The sequence below is a fragment of the Pseudorasbora parva genome, chromosome 12, assembly GCF_024679245.1.
Source record: "Pseudorasbora parva isolate DD20220531a chromosome 12, ASM2467924v1, whole genome shotgun sequence".
Taxonomy (NCBI): Eukaryota; Metazoa; Chordata; class Actinopteri; order Cypriniformes; family Gobionidae; genus Pseudorasbora; species Pseudorasbora parva.
Genome location: NC_090183.1, coordinates 31,792,945 through 31,809,888, shown reverse-complemented (window position 1 = coordinate 31,809,888; position 16,944 = coordinate 31,792,945). Strand labels below are relative to the sequence as shown.

Genomic DNA, 16,944 nt, shown 5'->3' with positions numbered 1-16,944 from the left:
CACTAACTAACAGCAATAACCAAAATATCAACAAAATGTCTTGTTGATCATACTCAGTAATAAGTGACAGAGAGTCAAACCATCTATCAAAGTGCAACCCACAGGGTGTTTTTGTTTTCATGCAAGGATAAAACAATGATGTTCTCGATCAACAAGAGAAACAATCTGTCTGTTTAATTAGCTGGTTTTGGGTTCCCTCTGACATCTTAATTACAGTACAAGTCTTGCATCATTAACCCAAAGATGTTAGTTGGAGTTAATCGAAGCAATAAAAACATTAGTCTACCAACCTTTAAGCTGAATCATAAAAAGAGTCTTTTTGAGCTCTCATGCAGGTGAACCAAGACTCATTATTTAACTCTCTACCGACAATAGTGGTGAGCTCAATAACCACACAACCTTCAAAACAGATAGATGTTGGTATCAAATAATATTTACCGTGGATTGCAACAATGACCCTTAAGAAGTATATGCTTCATTTGAGGTTTCAGCTGTCAACTGACATCTACACTGTTGTATCTACATTAAGCACAAATTCATGCAACTCTCCACCAGGGACATAAATTAAACTCCTTGCAGACAAGCGGAAGTATTTCCATTCATCTGAGTGCTCTTCTGAGAGGTTTATAAAGTGATAATGAACTGTCTTACGCCGTCCTAACACAAGCCCTCCTGAGGGGAAAGGGGATGAGTAATGGGACACCTTATTGTGGGAGGTAAATTATGGGAAGCATATGGTGCGGTTGAAATGATTTAGAGATGGTCCTAAAGGCTGATGTGACTCAGAGTGTTTCAGAAAGTGAGGCGTAGATTCAAGCATGACAGGCCAGCATGCACACTGGGACAGAAAAGGACAAACGCTGGTAATTTTTTTCAGCTGCTCTTGTAGCACAGGCAGGCTGTGTGACAGGCTGCTGTCTGACTGATAAGATGACTTTGTTAAATGGTTGGTAGAGCTTATTTAAGACCTCCCATAAGGAATTAGAATATCCTTCCATCAGGACAGAAATGCTTGAGAGTGTTTTGTTATGGATGTGATACAATATACAAGTCTGTAATATTTTTGAAAGTCTCTTCTGCTCACCAAGGCGGGGTCTATTTCATGCCTTCTGACTTATTTAAACGGTTAAAGGGATACTTCATTGCTGGAAATATGAATGTATATAAATTGGTTCATTTATGTAGTAGAAATGTGAAATTATTTTAGAAGTTGGTGCCTTCTAGACTAAGAAAAGACAGAAAATGTATTTTTAGCTCATATAGATGAAAGACAACAACTCCCAGAATGCACTTGCTTCACTGCCCTACGAGGCCACTCCCACCAGTTAAATCACTTGTGCACCGTGGTACCGACCCCACCATTTTTATTTTCATAATAATTTAGTTCAGTTAGAAAACAATAAAAAACTGAACATGTCTGACTAATACAGCATGAGCTGAATAAGAGTCACAGCACAAACGCAGCAGGAGTCAGATTTCATTCATCACGAGAGCAAACAGCTGGCAGACAATATGATCACAGAAGAATAATAGGCTAATGAACCCACAATTCAAGCAACCCGCCCCCGAATTATTGGGGCACATTGATGCTATGTGTCCTTACATTTTCAGCACAAGACCAATGAAACCCAAGAAAAAGTCTGCATTAAAATAAGCATGCAAGCAATTTCCTGCACATCTTTCAATCCATGATGCTGGTAACTGTGAGAAAATCTCCAGCAAGTCTATGGCATCTGTTCTCATGTATTTAAATATCAGCCAGCTGAGAGGAGGCGGGAAGAGGTTCTCAAAAGAGGGCTTCAGCACTGCACCATCTCCTCCTACCTGAGCACTGAACACTAATTGCAAATTATCCTTTTTGAATGAAGATTAAACAGCTGCCAAGTTAGGAGGAGGAAACATGATGTGCACTAAACATTGTATAGGCGTGTAACATTGGGCATACCTGAAGATCTTGCGATGGTAGAGGTCACACCAGTACATCTTGTTGGTGGTAACGTCCACATCTAGGGCCACAGCGTTCTTTAGGGTCGGCACTACCTGTGTATAGTCCTTCTTCACCAGGTCTATGCGCCGGATCTCATGCCGGTTAGTAAACATAAGACATGGGCTCTTACCTATGAGCAAAACAGAAAAAGTTTCATCAGCTCATTTGTTATCTTGGGATCATCCTAACAGATGATTGAGCTGATAAACCAAACATAGATAGGCTATTTTGAGAATATAAACAACAGCAAATAGAAAAAGGCAAACAGAAGTCACAAACGGGATCTCATGTTTCAATTGACCTAGAAAAACAGACTTTTACTAGTGTCTCCACTAGAGTTTGAGAAGAGATCATAAGTCACAAACTTCACACATCCCCCATATGATAGATTTAAGACACCAAATTCTGCAAGGTCGAGAGATTTCAATAGAACTCAAACTTTTTTTTTTTTCACAAGATTTTTTTCATAAACATAGCAAAACCAAAGTACACATAAACCTACGCATTCACACACAGAATACTTTCCACAACATTCAACAAGTGAAAAAAATAAAATATAAAAAGCATTCCTGACTTATTTAAAATACAGTAAGCCCCACTTTATATTAGGTGGCCTTAAGTACTACGTACTTACATTAAAAAATAAGTACAATGTACTCACTGTGTTCAAATTGTATTGCAAAACACCTTTGCTGATATTGAGGTGGGATACGGGTAGAGTTAGGGACAGGTGTGGTGGTGTGGGTCAGTTTAAGGGTAGGGTTGGGTATAAGGGAAGTGCAACTGTGTAGTTACGAATGTAACTACAGAAATGAATTACATATGTAATTACATGCAGGTATTTTTTTAAACGTAAGTACAATGTGAAAACATGTATGTACACAATAAGTGCATTGTATCAAATTATCAATTACAATGTTAGTACACAGTAGTTAAGGCCACCTAATATAAAGTGGGTCCAAACAGTATAAACTTTCAGAGTCTCTTCCTGACCTCTATACGTGTTATTTGCACTCATACGGTCAATTAATTAGAAACAAACTTATGGACAGCAAAAATACAACCACATGACTCTCATAACTGCGCCCATGTGTAAAAGAATTGATTTGAATTTTTAATGCTCATTTGCAGAGTAGACTTGCGCTAAAATGTAATCTACCCATGAATGATGTGTGTTAATTTGCAGTGCACCTGCAGACCATGTGATTCAGGTTTCTGGGTTATTGATGTGGTGGAAGAGGTTGTGAGCGTTTCCAGGTAATTACCTGCACTGTGGTGTGTATGCCGATTGAGCACGTGTGTGTACTGCTGGGCAGCTTAGTCACTGTAGTTTGGTGCTCAGTCATGCCGACACAGAATATCACTGACCCTATTCGTTTATCCTCTATGTAGCAGCAAGGGCACCCTCCCTTTTTTGAGTCACATGATCCCCTCCACCTTCCTTGATATGGATGTAATTCATTTTCATCCTGTCAACGCTCACGTCTCAAAAGAGTTCCTGAGGAAAAATATGTTCTCCTAAACCTCATTGTACCCTTCCTGTGCCCTCTATTATACTTTCATTCAGCTTTTCATCTCTAATAAGCTCAACGCATCCAGACATCTCACGATCAGTATTACTGTAGAGGATATAACGCATTTTTTCTCACGATTCTTAAACTCTTTAAGTTTGTTTAGTCTAGTCTTTTAATTCTTATTTTTTTTAATTAAAAGTTATTTAATATTAATTGTGATTTTTTTTTAAACAGTAACTGTCAATGGTAGTTAAAAAAAAGAGTTCAATTAAGAATATCTACATTCTAAAAGACCAAAATCCCCCCCAAAAAAGTACTTTAAAATAATAAAATAATAATATAATAATCACTGTTTAGGATCTGTAATTTTATTTTTGTTTTTTAAATTCCCTTATGCTTACCAAGGCTGAATTTATTTAATAAAAAAATGCAGTAAAAATAGTAATATTGTAAAATATTACATTTTATAAATGTTCCAGTCTTCAGTGTTACATCTCAGTAGATTAAATAATATGCCGACATTAGATTAGATTAGATTGTTTATCTCTGTTTACAGCTTGAAAATACTTTTCAGGTTTGGGATAGTCACAGAGATTTTTTTTTTACTGTACTATCAGCAAACAATTTTCTTTCACAGGACTGTATGATCCAGGGATGCCTTTTGGTCAAGTTTTACAGATAAAAGAAAGACAGAAAGAGTGTAAAAACAGGGAATAACAGGGCATGAAATAGACAAAAAGAGAGAAAGTGAGTGAGCATAATGTGCAGCAGGTGCTGTGTGGTCAGATGGATGATGGAGCTGATGGATGAGATCGCTTGTCTCTGTTATTTTCCTCCTCTCTCATTCCTTTACCACCCTATCACTCACTCTTTCATACCAAATCTAGTCTGAACCAAATACAGTTTTTTCTGAGGAGCTGAGCGGTGCTTGTGAGTTGGACAGGTGGATGGAAAGCCTGTCCAGGTTGTGTTTTTATTCTCAAAGAGAACCTTTCCTGCTGCTCTTCAGAAAGCCATAATGGACCACTGTATCATCAGCAAATATTTTCATTTTCAACAAGAATCAGGATTCAATCATTCTTACCCATCTGCAGGAATGATCAAGCTCAGAAAGAGAGAATGTGAGTAAGAGAAGAGAGAAAGAGAGCAATGCCCCTTTCAGCTTTAGCAGAGCTGCATCACATTTACATAAAGCAGCATGCTGACCATCTTTGGTGTCATGACAGCTTCTTTAGAGAAACTGATAAATCAGCACTTTCTCACATGGCCATACTGTATATGCTTTACGCCTCTTCACTCTAAAGGTGATACACTGCTGACTAAAGGGTTTTTAAGCTAAAGGGCATGAACTCTTCAACTACCTTGATCATGTATTACAAAGGACTTATTCTAATACTTGAAACAAAGGATAAACTACATGCTGTGAACTAAGTATGTAAATTACAACATTTACCATTTTTATCCAATTAAATTAAAAGGGTCATGGACTGAATTATAAAATTGTTTTGTTTCCTTGGGTGCCACTTATGTTAGTATGATTTTTACATCGAAAAGTGTCATAATTTAGAGATAAAGGGCATTCTTCCTAGCATTATTTGAGCTCTCTGGTTTGAACAATCTATTTTAGGGGCGTGAGACTCCAGTGTAAACACCAACTGCTGCGATTGCCTAACATCTTTGCATATGAACTAGCTAAGTATTACATGTGGAACTCTCAGTGTTGTTAAATCCGCGGTTTTCTCACGGAATTGGTCTACTTTAAAACTGTTGCCGCGGGTTATTTTTCATGTCTTTGGGTTGATGCGAGCCCAGTTATGTGATATTTAGCCCCAGGAATGTGAATTTTAGCAGGGAACCCTGCAAAAAATATTTTACCCATCCAGAACGTGATTTTCACTGGAGAACTGGTAACGAATTATGTAAAGTTGAACATTTAGTCACTGGTTTGATGTACTGACACAGTGATAAACAATTTTTAGACAAAAAACATCTGACTGTGCATTAATCAATACATATCAGAAATCACTGGTTACTGGGGATTTTGGTTAGACAAGTACACATAATCAGTACATATAAAACAATCTGTAACAAAGCAACAGTGACACATAGTAAAATGTTTTGTGCAAAAGTGTGTTGCATTGTTTCTGTTGGATCCAATATAGAAGGAACGGCATTGTTTTTAATTTTTAGTATCTCTGCAAATAAGCACATATATTTTTCCAAAGCTTACAAAACATATTTTGCACTCTTCAAATCCCAGTTTACAGCTTAGTTGGTTGATCTAGTGTTAGCATCACATGTTATTTACCTACTACTTGTCATGCGTGAATCAGTGGGCGGGGCTTCAGTGGTACTGATGCAGAAGTAGGTATTGATCACCTTCTGCAGAGTCGGTCTTTCATCTACGAGTAGGCACATTCCCAAAAGAGTCATTCTCTGGGCTTGGTTTCAATAAAAGGTTTGAGTTTCATTGACGTTTCTGAAACTTGCATGATATTTTTATAGTATGATGACCTCTTATGAGAATAAGAAAGTAGGGGATAGCAACTAGCAAGCAAGCATGGGAATAATAATACATCAAGGAATAATAATATAATTTTGCCCCACAAAATTCCTACTTTTTGTAATGTAATAATGTATGCAAGCAAAAGCTGATTTTGCATTATGCATACTTTTGTTAATAATAGTATTATATAAAATATATTATTTTTATTATTTAAACAAACATTCTTAATGCATACAGCTAATAAAATTAAATAACAATATTTTTTGTAGTGTACTGTTTTTATTATTTTGTCAAAATGTAGACAAAGTAAATAATAATAATCCATTCTTAATATCAGTTAGTAGCTACTTGAGGTTCTAAGCAAGGAGTTTGCTGTCATGTTAGTATTTTGGAGGATAAATAAAAAAGCATTATAACATAAAAAAACAAATCTTAACACCAATCACCTTACAAAAATCTAAAGCTTTTTTCAAAGCCATAGGGCGTAAGAATAAGATGAAGACTCTCTAGTTTCTGCTTCACAGTTGTTGGGGATCCACCGTCATCCTCTTATGGTGTGCCATCATATCATTTATGCTTTTGATGCATAGCTTCACACACGGAGCTTTGTTTCTCAGACATCATCAACTCTGGACCAGTGGGCGGGATCTTTGAGACTCCCTCTTAATGTCTCCATTGTGTATCACGTTTGCTACCATTTCATCCAATACACCTCAGCTGCTTTCAACGGCAGCTCACAAAATCATCAGTCCTGGAGACAACACAACAGTCCAAACACGTATTTGATTTCCTCCATAAGCTGTTCCACAACGCAGACAGCCATCATCCTATTGGCTGACACCCAGTGTGCAGAGCAGACACAGCGTGACATAGTTTCCACAATTTCTGGAGTCATATATAGGAAGTGGGGTGACAGAAAACAGGTGGGAGTGAAAGCATGAAGGTATTAAAATGAGCTATGTGCAAGAGTAACACCTAGACTGACCTAGACTGGAAAGAGACATGAAAAACACCTAGAGTGGAAAAAGACATGAAAAAGTGCCAGTCATTTCAGAAAACCCCTTTAGTCATATGTCACATGGGTAATGAGTCTTACATTAAGGTCAAATGTGTCTCAGATTTACTCTCAACAGATGAGTGGCCTCACACCCATAATGACAGTATGTGACAGAACACAACACAATATAATATATAATATAGCTTTATAATAGGGTTCTTGTACAAAATCTCACACTTTTTTGAACAAAGAATCTCCATGACTTCTGTCGTTTAAATGGAGTATCAGAAATTCTTCATAATAGCGCCAATTGCTTTTCATTTTACAGCACAAATCTACTGTAACAGGTGACAATATCGCTTTTGAACGCAGCCAATATTATAACGGTAAACATTCTAGCGCACTAGTGTGACCTAGCACTCTTCCAGGGTTCGCCTAAAATACTTAGAAATAAGAAAACAATAAACGACAGTCGTCTGAACTTTCCTTCACTTTATTCTCTGTCACAAACATATCAAATAAGGTCAAAAAAGGATCAAATAAGGTCAATAAAATGATTACTTCCATTTCTCGTTGAAGAACTGACAATCCATGTTGAGCCCGTCTCCGCAACCTTTGTCTAATCCACACTGGTTTATTCTTACGCTTTTGGTTTTTCTCACAACAAATTATCATTATTGATACAGCAAGTTTTCATGTTACAGTAGGCCTATCCATTTTGTTTTCCCGCTTCGTAGATCTGCTACGTAGATCACGTGACGCACTTCCTCTGGCACGATAATCGTAATAATATTTTGTAGTGTGTGATGCTCCTCGATTTTCAAATCTTGTAGTGTGAGCATGTTTAAGATTTGAGGGAAGAAAATCTGCAATCATTCTTGTGAAGTGTGTGCTGCAACCAGATTTTACAATCGGATAGGATTTTAAAACTCCTGTAGTGTGAGCCAGGCATAAGATGTAAAAAATCTTTTGTTGTGTACCCAGCATTATTTATTCAGATGATATATAAAACTCATGACTGGTTTTGTGATCCAGTGTCGCATATAGAAAATATGAAAGTAAATGATTTATAAATAATAAATGACAGAATGTTTTGGTGATGGTAATTATCCTTTTAAGGGGATTTGCACTCCATTTGCTGGTGTGGCTCATATGTACACAAATAATGAGTGACTAATGCAAATTCATTGAATTTGCCTTCCATTTATAATATTTGTCTCCTCAAATCTAAACAAACTGATTATGTTAATTCAGATGTAACAGAATATTGAATTAAAATACTGCATGCAGTATAGTGCGATGATGCTCATTTCTTCAGTATCACATATGAAAGGCACTGTCTGTTTTGTTCTGTTTGCTTTTGGCTGCAGTTAAAAGAATAAAAAACCTGAATGTGAAGTCTGTGAAATTGGTCTGGCCATTTTGCGTTCTACTAACAGGGTCACTCAACGCACTCTGCACTCTCTATTCATATCACAAGTCATTATAGCCCATATTGCCACGCAAAGGTCATATTTGCAGTTCCTATTGTGTCTAAAAAATGTCTGTCATACCCAGAAAAATAAAGTCTGGGAACACGGCTCATAAAAGCACACCTCCCCCTTATCTTTAATGTGCCTCTGCCTGATATGTTTATGAAAGGGAGCAGGCGGTTAGAAAAATAGAAAGAGAAAAAAAAGAAAAAAAAGAGTTATTTTACATTTTGAAAGATATACCCGTGGCAAAACATCAAGCTATTCAAATTATTTAATAGCTTTTCTGGGTACACCAAAAAGGATGAAGACCAAGCGTGAAGTGTGATTTAAAACACACAGATCATTGAAGCGTATGACTGAAAAATATTCTCTTATTTTAAATCTACATCTGTAATCTTGAACAAAATATTTCCACTTCATATCACGGAACAAACAAAAGTCTAAACGAATCATGACAAAAAATCTCACACACATTACAGCTAAAGATCATATTCTTTTGTTTTTAGTGTCATGAACCACATAAGAGAGAGAAAAACCCCAGCAATATATATATATATATGTTGCATTGTGTATTTTTATACTAAGATCAGTAAGTTCTGTAACCTAAACGGATATAACTGACCTGAACACAACAACAGAATGCAATTTCTGAAGAGTGAAATCACTTCACTAAGTTTTCAGTGCACTGTTTAGCCCGAGGGAATGTTTTTTAAGCCAGCTTTACACATTGCATTTAATGACAGTGTTCCTCCAGCTGTCATCTAGTCTATTGGGAGTGCTGGAAATCCACTGAAGTTTTACACAGGCTGGTCAGGCAAATGAAGGACAATAAAGGCACGCTTCATTACGTTCACAAAACCCTCACAATTACATAGCATGCATTGGCACACCAATATTGAAGAAAAATATGATATGCAATAACTTGTTAAATAACAAATATATTCATTATGATAATGCTTTAAGTATGTAAAATACATTTAAATTATATTTAAAAACTGAAAATTATATAACCAACATACATGTTTCACATTCTTTTTGTGAGAAGAAAGCATCTCTAACTCTTCTAAAAAGTGAATAGCAGTGTTCTTACTGTAGTATTACATAAAAAGTGTAAAACTACATTAGATTTGTTTAACATAAATTCAATAATCAAATGTAAAAAATAAAACATAGATGCATAGATTCTAATGTATGAATTAAATATACACTTATTCTTATTAAAGTAAATTAAGAGTAGTTATGAGAAGTGAGTGATTTTCTCTGTCTTTTGTTGTTTGATTAACAGTAAACACACGGACAGAAGCAGGAATATTGTGCGTTTGACTACTTTGCTTATTGCGCCAAATAACATTAAGTATGTCACACGTTATGTAACAGCCATGTGTCCAGTCTACTCTTTCCTGTCTGCATCAACCTAAAACTTAGATCTGATTAAAGATAACTTTGAGAACATCTGTAAATAAATGATTATCAAGCTTTGTTTAATTGGTTTTGTCAGTAGTTGTGACTTAGAGACTTATTAATAACACAATTTAGAAGTAATCAAAAGAAAAATCTGGATGTTTTTAAGTTATTTCCCCATTTTGAAAGGATAAGATTAAATTTATTGCTGTCCATTTAAAATGAAAAGACCATTTTATTCTAAATAAAAACATATTCTAAATATTGAAATTTTTGAATAATTTTAGGTTTATATATATATATATATATATATATATATATATATATATATATATATATATATATATATATATATATATATATATATATATATATAAAACCTAAAATTATTCAAAAATTTCAATAAAGAAAGTAATTTACTGTTGTGGTATAATATAGTTAAATGAAGAAATTATCAAATTATTCACAACTTTTAAATAATTCCACAACAAATAATGCAAAATATTGTTTCATATGTGATAAACAAAAAAATGATGGTAGGTCAAATTTCTCCTACCATTAGTATGCGGGGAAAAAAGAAGTTAATTTTGGATTCTGGTCCAGAATAGTGATGGATGGAGATGCTTTTGTGTCTTACCCACTGCTTTACATGTCTTTGTAACTGGGTCCATCTCGTAACCGTCGTAGCATTCACATTTGTAGTCGCCTTTGAGGTTGATACATATTTGACTGCAGGCTTCTGGGTTCTCGCATTCGTCTATGTCTGGAGAGGACCATCAGAAAAGCATTAGTAACAGAGCAGAGATACACTGAGAACAGAGGCTTTTGTAGTGCAGTGTCCACAGACAAGATAAATGATGCTTTCAAACACCATCTGGGGATTTCTCTACTATCAATTTCAAAGTGATGACGCTGATAGTAAACAAATCATAGATGTTCACAATGCAGGCACAACAGAGGGCTCTTGGGAAAATGGGTAAAATGTAGTCTTGCACAGCATCAAAATGTTGGTATCCAAGATATCATTTATGTTACCTCCACAAGTCTTTTTGTCCAGGAGCTTGTAGCCCGGGGGGCATTCACACTCATAGCCAATCTGACGGTCCTTACATATGTGAGAGCAGCCGCCATTACTAATGGCACATTCATTCAGACCTATGACAGAAAAAAAACAATATAGGTGGTGTCAAAGGTCAGCATGCCTAGCAAGAAATTGACTGAAAGTATGCATGGCAACATTGACAACAGCTAATGGTGGAATTCTTCTTTCTAATTGTCTAGGTTGAGCATCAGGTTTGTGTGAAGACTTCATGAGAAAGTGATAAAGGTAAGTGCAATCTAACCGAAAGAATGACAGAGTAATATGGCAAAGGTCTTGCCATTATTACAGTCAATAACTCTTCTCTGAGCAACAAACACATTTGGGAATTGGGTGATGGCTCCCATTACAGATGACAGAGAGAATGCACATTTATCACTTTTTTTAATCTCTACAGTATGTCTGCTCTTACTGAACCAATAAAAACAACAAAATATGATCACAATTACCACGAGAAAGTTTAACTGTTGTTTTATTAACCCGTTTAAGACTCAACCAGATTTACTGCACATTAACTTAATTTTTTCATCTTGAAACTTAAAAAAATTGTCCACAAATGTCATTTAAACATCAGGTTTTTATTTATATTTATTACAGTTGACAGATCTCTCGTAGAAAAATGATGATAATAAAGCTGAATAAACAAATATTTAGCAAACAAGCAAATAATAATAATGCAATAATGCAACAAATATAATTAAAAATATATATATTTAACCAATAAAAAAGTATAAAAAAGAGCTTTGACTAAACTTTATATCTCCACTAGATCGTCAAACTGTTGGTAAAACCCATAGACTGTAAATAAATATGGACGTAGTGTCCGTGACGTCACCGATAGGATTCCGATAAGCCGTTCTGAAGCACAAAGTAGAGACGAGCTGGCCGTTGCAATCTTGTCAGCGAGTCATCGCGTCACTCCAGCATGAAGGAAAATGGGCAAAGAGGCGGGATGTGGGCAGAGCTTCGGTGATGCAATGACTATAAACGGCGGATAAAAGGCTATCCATCTGTCACTTAAAGTAACCATGCCCTTAATTATGCAGAACTTTAAGGCTTTATGTAATGTAAACGAAAAATTCACCCCCCTCACAGCTGTCATAAAGGGCAAAATTAGCTGTAAAGACCAAAACCACGATTTGTACCAGGCTGTAAAGCCTTTGTACCAGGCTGTTTTATTCTGCTGTAAAGTTGGGAATTTTAACATGGGGCTCAATGAGATTCTGCTCTCTTCTGGAGCCGGTTGAGGAATTGCAGTTTACATTACTTCTGCTCCAGAGAGATCGCGGGAGGTTGCCGCTTGGTAGAACCTCATAACTCCACCCCCCTCCATCGTGAAGTGCTGCGCACAATTTGGATTGTCTTTGCTAGATTGCATTAGCCTGGATGCCAGCCGAACTCAGCCTTGCCCACAACATTTTTAGGTCAGGCAGTTTGGTCTGGCCTTGCTCCATAGAGGAGTAATAATCCCAGAACAGAAACTGTTCGGACCAATGAAATCATCAGGAAGGGCTTTAGACGATGATGGACAGTTGAGCAACAGTAACGTAATCATGCACATCATCAAAGGGGCTAAACGGAGAGCTTGTATTCACCTTCACAATTTCTCTCAGAAATGATGATCACGTTGGGTAAGTACTCTGTGTATCATTAAATTATGTTATTTTTTTACAACACCGGCAAAGATCGTGTATTCCAGCCTGATTTCATTTCAGCGCAAGTTTTTACAACAAAACCCGCCAACTACTAGCCCTAAACAATAGCTTGTCGGGGGGTTCTCCAGGGGAAAAATGACATTTGGGGGGTAAAATGTGTGTTATTTTGGCAAGGTTGCCTGCTAAAATTCGCACTCATAGGTCTATATATCACATAATAGTCGCTTCAACCCGCGGACATAGAAAACAACCGGCGGAAAAAACGCGGACTTGGCAACACCGTGGGCAACACAGTGCAGTTGAGCTCTGTTGACATTTGACAATGCGTCGCTTCGTTGCTCTGATTGGTTGTAGGTCTATCCAGTTGAGGTCTTTCCTGGTTCGGTTGAAACACGCCCCATAATCACAGCCCAATGGAGCAGTTTCAGACTCATATTCTGACTAGAAGTGAGTATGACCATGTGAGGCTAAGTTTGCATTGCAAGGTAATAGAGAACTGGTTCTTTGAAAAAAAAAAAAAAAAAATCAAGAAATTTTCTTTACTCAAGGAACACTATATATAAAGGCTAACGTTTTATGTACTTATGGAGCATAGAAGAGTCTTAATCTAGCATTTATCATTGAGTCATAGCTAATACGGTCTTAAGTAGCCTGTGTGTAGCACTTTTTTTTTTAACAACTAACATACAATTTTGGCCATAAAACACAAAAAAAGCATCCACATAGCTACAGTAAACTTTATAATCTGTAAGTTGATGAAAACATAATGCGATGTACTGCACTTACTTATGAAAAACACATTCCTGCATGCAAAACATAATGCACTTACTGCCTCAGATGCGGCCGTTCCAATGATGAACAAGACATACTGTATGCCCAAAATTCTCCAAAATTTGCTGGTCAAAAACCTTCTAACTCCATTTGAGCTTGAGTTTGGTAAAATTACATATAATGAGACATGCAAATATCTGACTGTATATAAAGCCATTAAATCAACCTTGACAGCACAGTGTTTAATTATTTAAAAAATAAACAGCGACAAAACAAAAAATTGGTTTATTTAAACCAGTGGTTCTCAACTTCCAAGGGGGCTGCAGGATGACATACAGTATTTAAATTAAAGCTGCAGTTCGCAACATTTTTCGCTCTAGCGGTTAATAAACAACTGCATGAACTGCGAAAGAAAGTTGCAGCCGGAGCTACTTCTCTCTGTTTATGTCTATGGCGAGTCATACAGAGACTGTCCTCCTCGGCAGAAGTACCTACCAGTCTGGCATGAAATAGTCCTGATATAAACACTTATTATAAGTGTACCATAATTATTCAGGGTAAGACAAAAACACGGTTTGGAAAATGGATTAATGTTGTACATTCTCATTATATAATTTTTGTAAATCTTGGAGACAAAAAAAGTTTTATAGCAGCTTTAAACTACAGTACTGTAAAAATACCGCAATCACATTTGTTCTCTCTCTCAATAACTATTGTTTTTATTAAAGATTATACAGGTATTGAACGTTCTGGAATCACAAAATGGACCATGGTTAATTAATATAGTACCCCCAGTTTCTGTTCATAAAAACACTATTATAATAATGTCAGAAATACAATAGCTTAAATGGGGGCTTCGAATAATGGGTTGGACAAATGGGGCAAAAAAGGTTGAGAACCACTGATTTAAACTATTATTATAACCTATTATTAATGTTTGTATTAAATATTTACTATAATTTAAAAAGCCAAAAATAATAATATTTTTTTTCTAGCTAAATAAATATATTCATTCATTCTATTTGTGGATATTAATGTGACTTGTGTGCATGTATAACACAAGAGACACATAAACCAGGCTGACAGAATAAAAAAGGTAGAGAGGTGAAAAAAAAGAAGAGAAAGACCAGAATGGCTGATGCTAATGCTGAGGTACAGCTGACAGAAGGAGATAGACGGAGGACAGGAACACCACAGGAAGTTCAAGTGAAAAAGGGGAAAGAAAAGACAAAGTAGAATGAAAGGAGACAGGTTGAGAGAGGAGGTAGGACAGAGACCTGGATAGTGAGCAAGAGAAGCACACACTCAAAAAAACGACGCTCTCTCCGACAAGCAAGGAACAGTATTTTCTCCAGGCCATATATGAATCATGTATAACAAGTAAAGGATGCACTATTGAATGTGGTATGAGCGTAATCCCTGGCACCAGTCCTAGTGATTTAGCATGCATAACGGCAGTGGCCCACTTGGAGCCGTTCCAGTGTGCAAAAGTGGGGGCGTCTGTCGTGCGTCAGGTGCCTGGACTAATCTCATCTGAGTGGAGGGACCCACACGGAAATCAACATCATCCTGAAGAGCCACTGTGAGAAGATGTATTTTACATTAAAGAAGGATACAAGAGTGAACATAACCAGGGTGATATATATATATATATATATATATATATATATATATATATATATATATATATATATATATATATATATATATATATATATAGAGAGAGAGAGAGAGAGAGAGAGAGAGGGGTAGGGGGTGAGAGTTGAGCAAGAAGCTAGCATTTTCTAAATACTATATCGATCACATTAACATACAGGTGCAAAATGTTAAAAAACGAAACTTTTAGTTAGTAAGATATTTTCTTGTAAAGGTGAAGTGTGCAATATGTACGTCACTAGCAATACCAAACCGAACTGCCAAAATAACTCGATTTTTACATTTTTTGAAAAACAAATGTGGGTGGTTTTAACTCGTACACCTCACTGCCACTATTTTACAGTTTATTGTGGGTGGTTGTTAGGGCATTGCTAAACAGACAACTATTTTTAGTAGTTGCTAAGTGGTTGCTAGTGTGTTCTGGGTGGTTGCTAGGTGACAACGCACAAGAGAGATATTCTTGTCGCTAAATGCCTTTTGTCTAAGCCTGTTGCACAGCAGAATACTGTTTGTGAGCGTCACCACGGAACGGTTTATATAAGCGCAGCGGCTCTTGGTTGGCCTGTTTTCTTTGCAGGGTGATGGAAAAAATATTAGAACAACTCTCCGTAAAAAAAATTCTGTCACATTGCCAGTTTGAACAAAGCATTAAATGGCAGTTCATTCATATTAAAATGCTTATCGCACCAAATTTTCACACCAGATATTCATCTTGGACTAAACAGACCTTTAGTCTTTGGATTTGTTCACTTATTTTATTGTCTTCCAGGCAAATGTATTACTATAAATGCTTCAGAATGTATGTAACAGGGTTATTACAGTTCAAATAAAGATCAAATGCAAATATTAGATGGAAACTGAATGAAATTTAGAAATATTGCCTTGACTGAAATTTGAAGTTTAAGCTCTAAAAATACTATCTGTAAATAAATAAAATACTAAACCTTAAATAAGAGTAAGAAATAAATGTTTTATTAAAATTAAAATTAAATATTCAAAAAATAATAATAAAAGCCATTCAAAAGTTAAAATATTAATCAAAACTATAATTTTATATAAATACTAAAATAACACTGCTTGACAATTAAAGGTGACCTAGAATGAAAAATTGAATTAACCTTGCCATAGTGAAATAATAAGAGTTCAGTAAATGGACATCACATACAGTGAGTCTCAAACACCATTGCCTCCTACTTCTTATGTAAATCTCATGCATAAAAAAAAACCACGGAAAAATAAGTGTTTCTCAACATAACGGCAAATGTGACGCAATTACTGGAGATCATGCATATGTACGCCCCCAACATTTGCATATGTCCAAACAGGCGGAACTGACGGAGCCGAATCATCGGGACTGAAGTGTCACGTGAGGATAGCGAAAACGGCAGCTCTCATGGACACAAATGCCATGTTCCAGGCTGTGCAGGGGATATGAGGACTTTTCATACCCTTCCCACAGACAAAAAATGTCAACAGTCTTGGTTGATGTTTATTATAATCGGATACCGCAACAATTTAATCAATTTAATCAAACAACAGAATCTCTTGCTTGTTCGGCCCATTTCAAGCAAGCTTCGCTCAGCGTCTTAAACTAGAGAAAGGGGCAACTATATTCCTGCAAGCGGTAAGTTGTGATTTATACACTTATTGACTAGCTGTTTAAACAATTTCTGAGTAAATTGAAAGTTTCTTAGAGAGAACGCATTGTCTAGTACAGTAACAACAGGAAACTCCATGTATACCATGTATAACTAAAATACCGGATAGTATATTGGTTTTGGTTTTGTCGGAGGGAAAGAGCATTTGTGCTTAAATCCCCCAATCAGAGCTTTTCTGTGAAAAGAACACATACACTATCCGGTGTTTTACCCAAACATGTACAA

General features: G+C 36.2%; 1 protein-coding gene across 4 annotated transcripts in view; it reads right to left on the bottom strand.

Moving 5' to 3' along the window:
* lrp8 (low density lipoprotein receptor-related protein 8, apolipoprotein e receptor) overlaps positions 1 to 16,944 on the bottom strand; it is a 195,489-nt gene that overhangs the window by 24,254 nt on the left and 154,291 nt on the right. For all 4 annotated transcript variants that reach the window (XM_067459878.1, XM_067459880.1, XM_067459879.1 and 1 more), the window contains exons 8-10: positions 10,916 to 11,035; positions 10,518 to 10,643; positions 1,946 to 2,117 (exon numbers count right to left, since the gene is read on the bottom strand). In XM_067459878.1, coding sequence (XP_067315979.1) covers positions 1,946 to 2,117; positions 10,518 to 10,643; positions 10,916 to 11,035 — 418 coding nt within the window. The remainder of the gene's footprint in view (positions 1 to 1,945; positions 2,118 to 10,517; positions 10,644 to 10,915; positions 11,036 to 16,944) is intronic.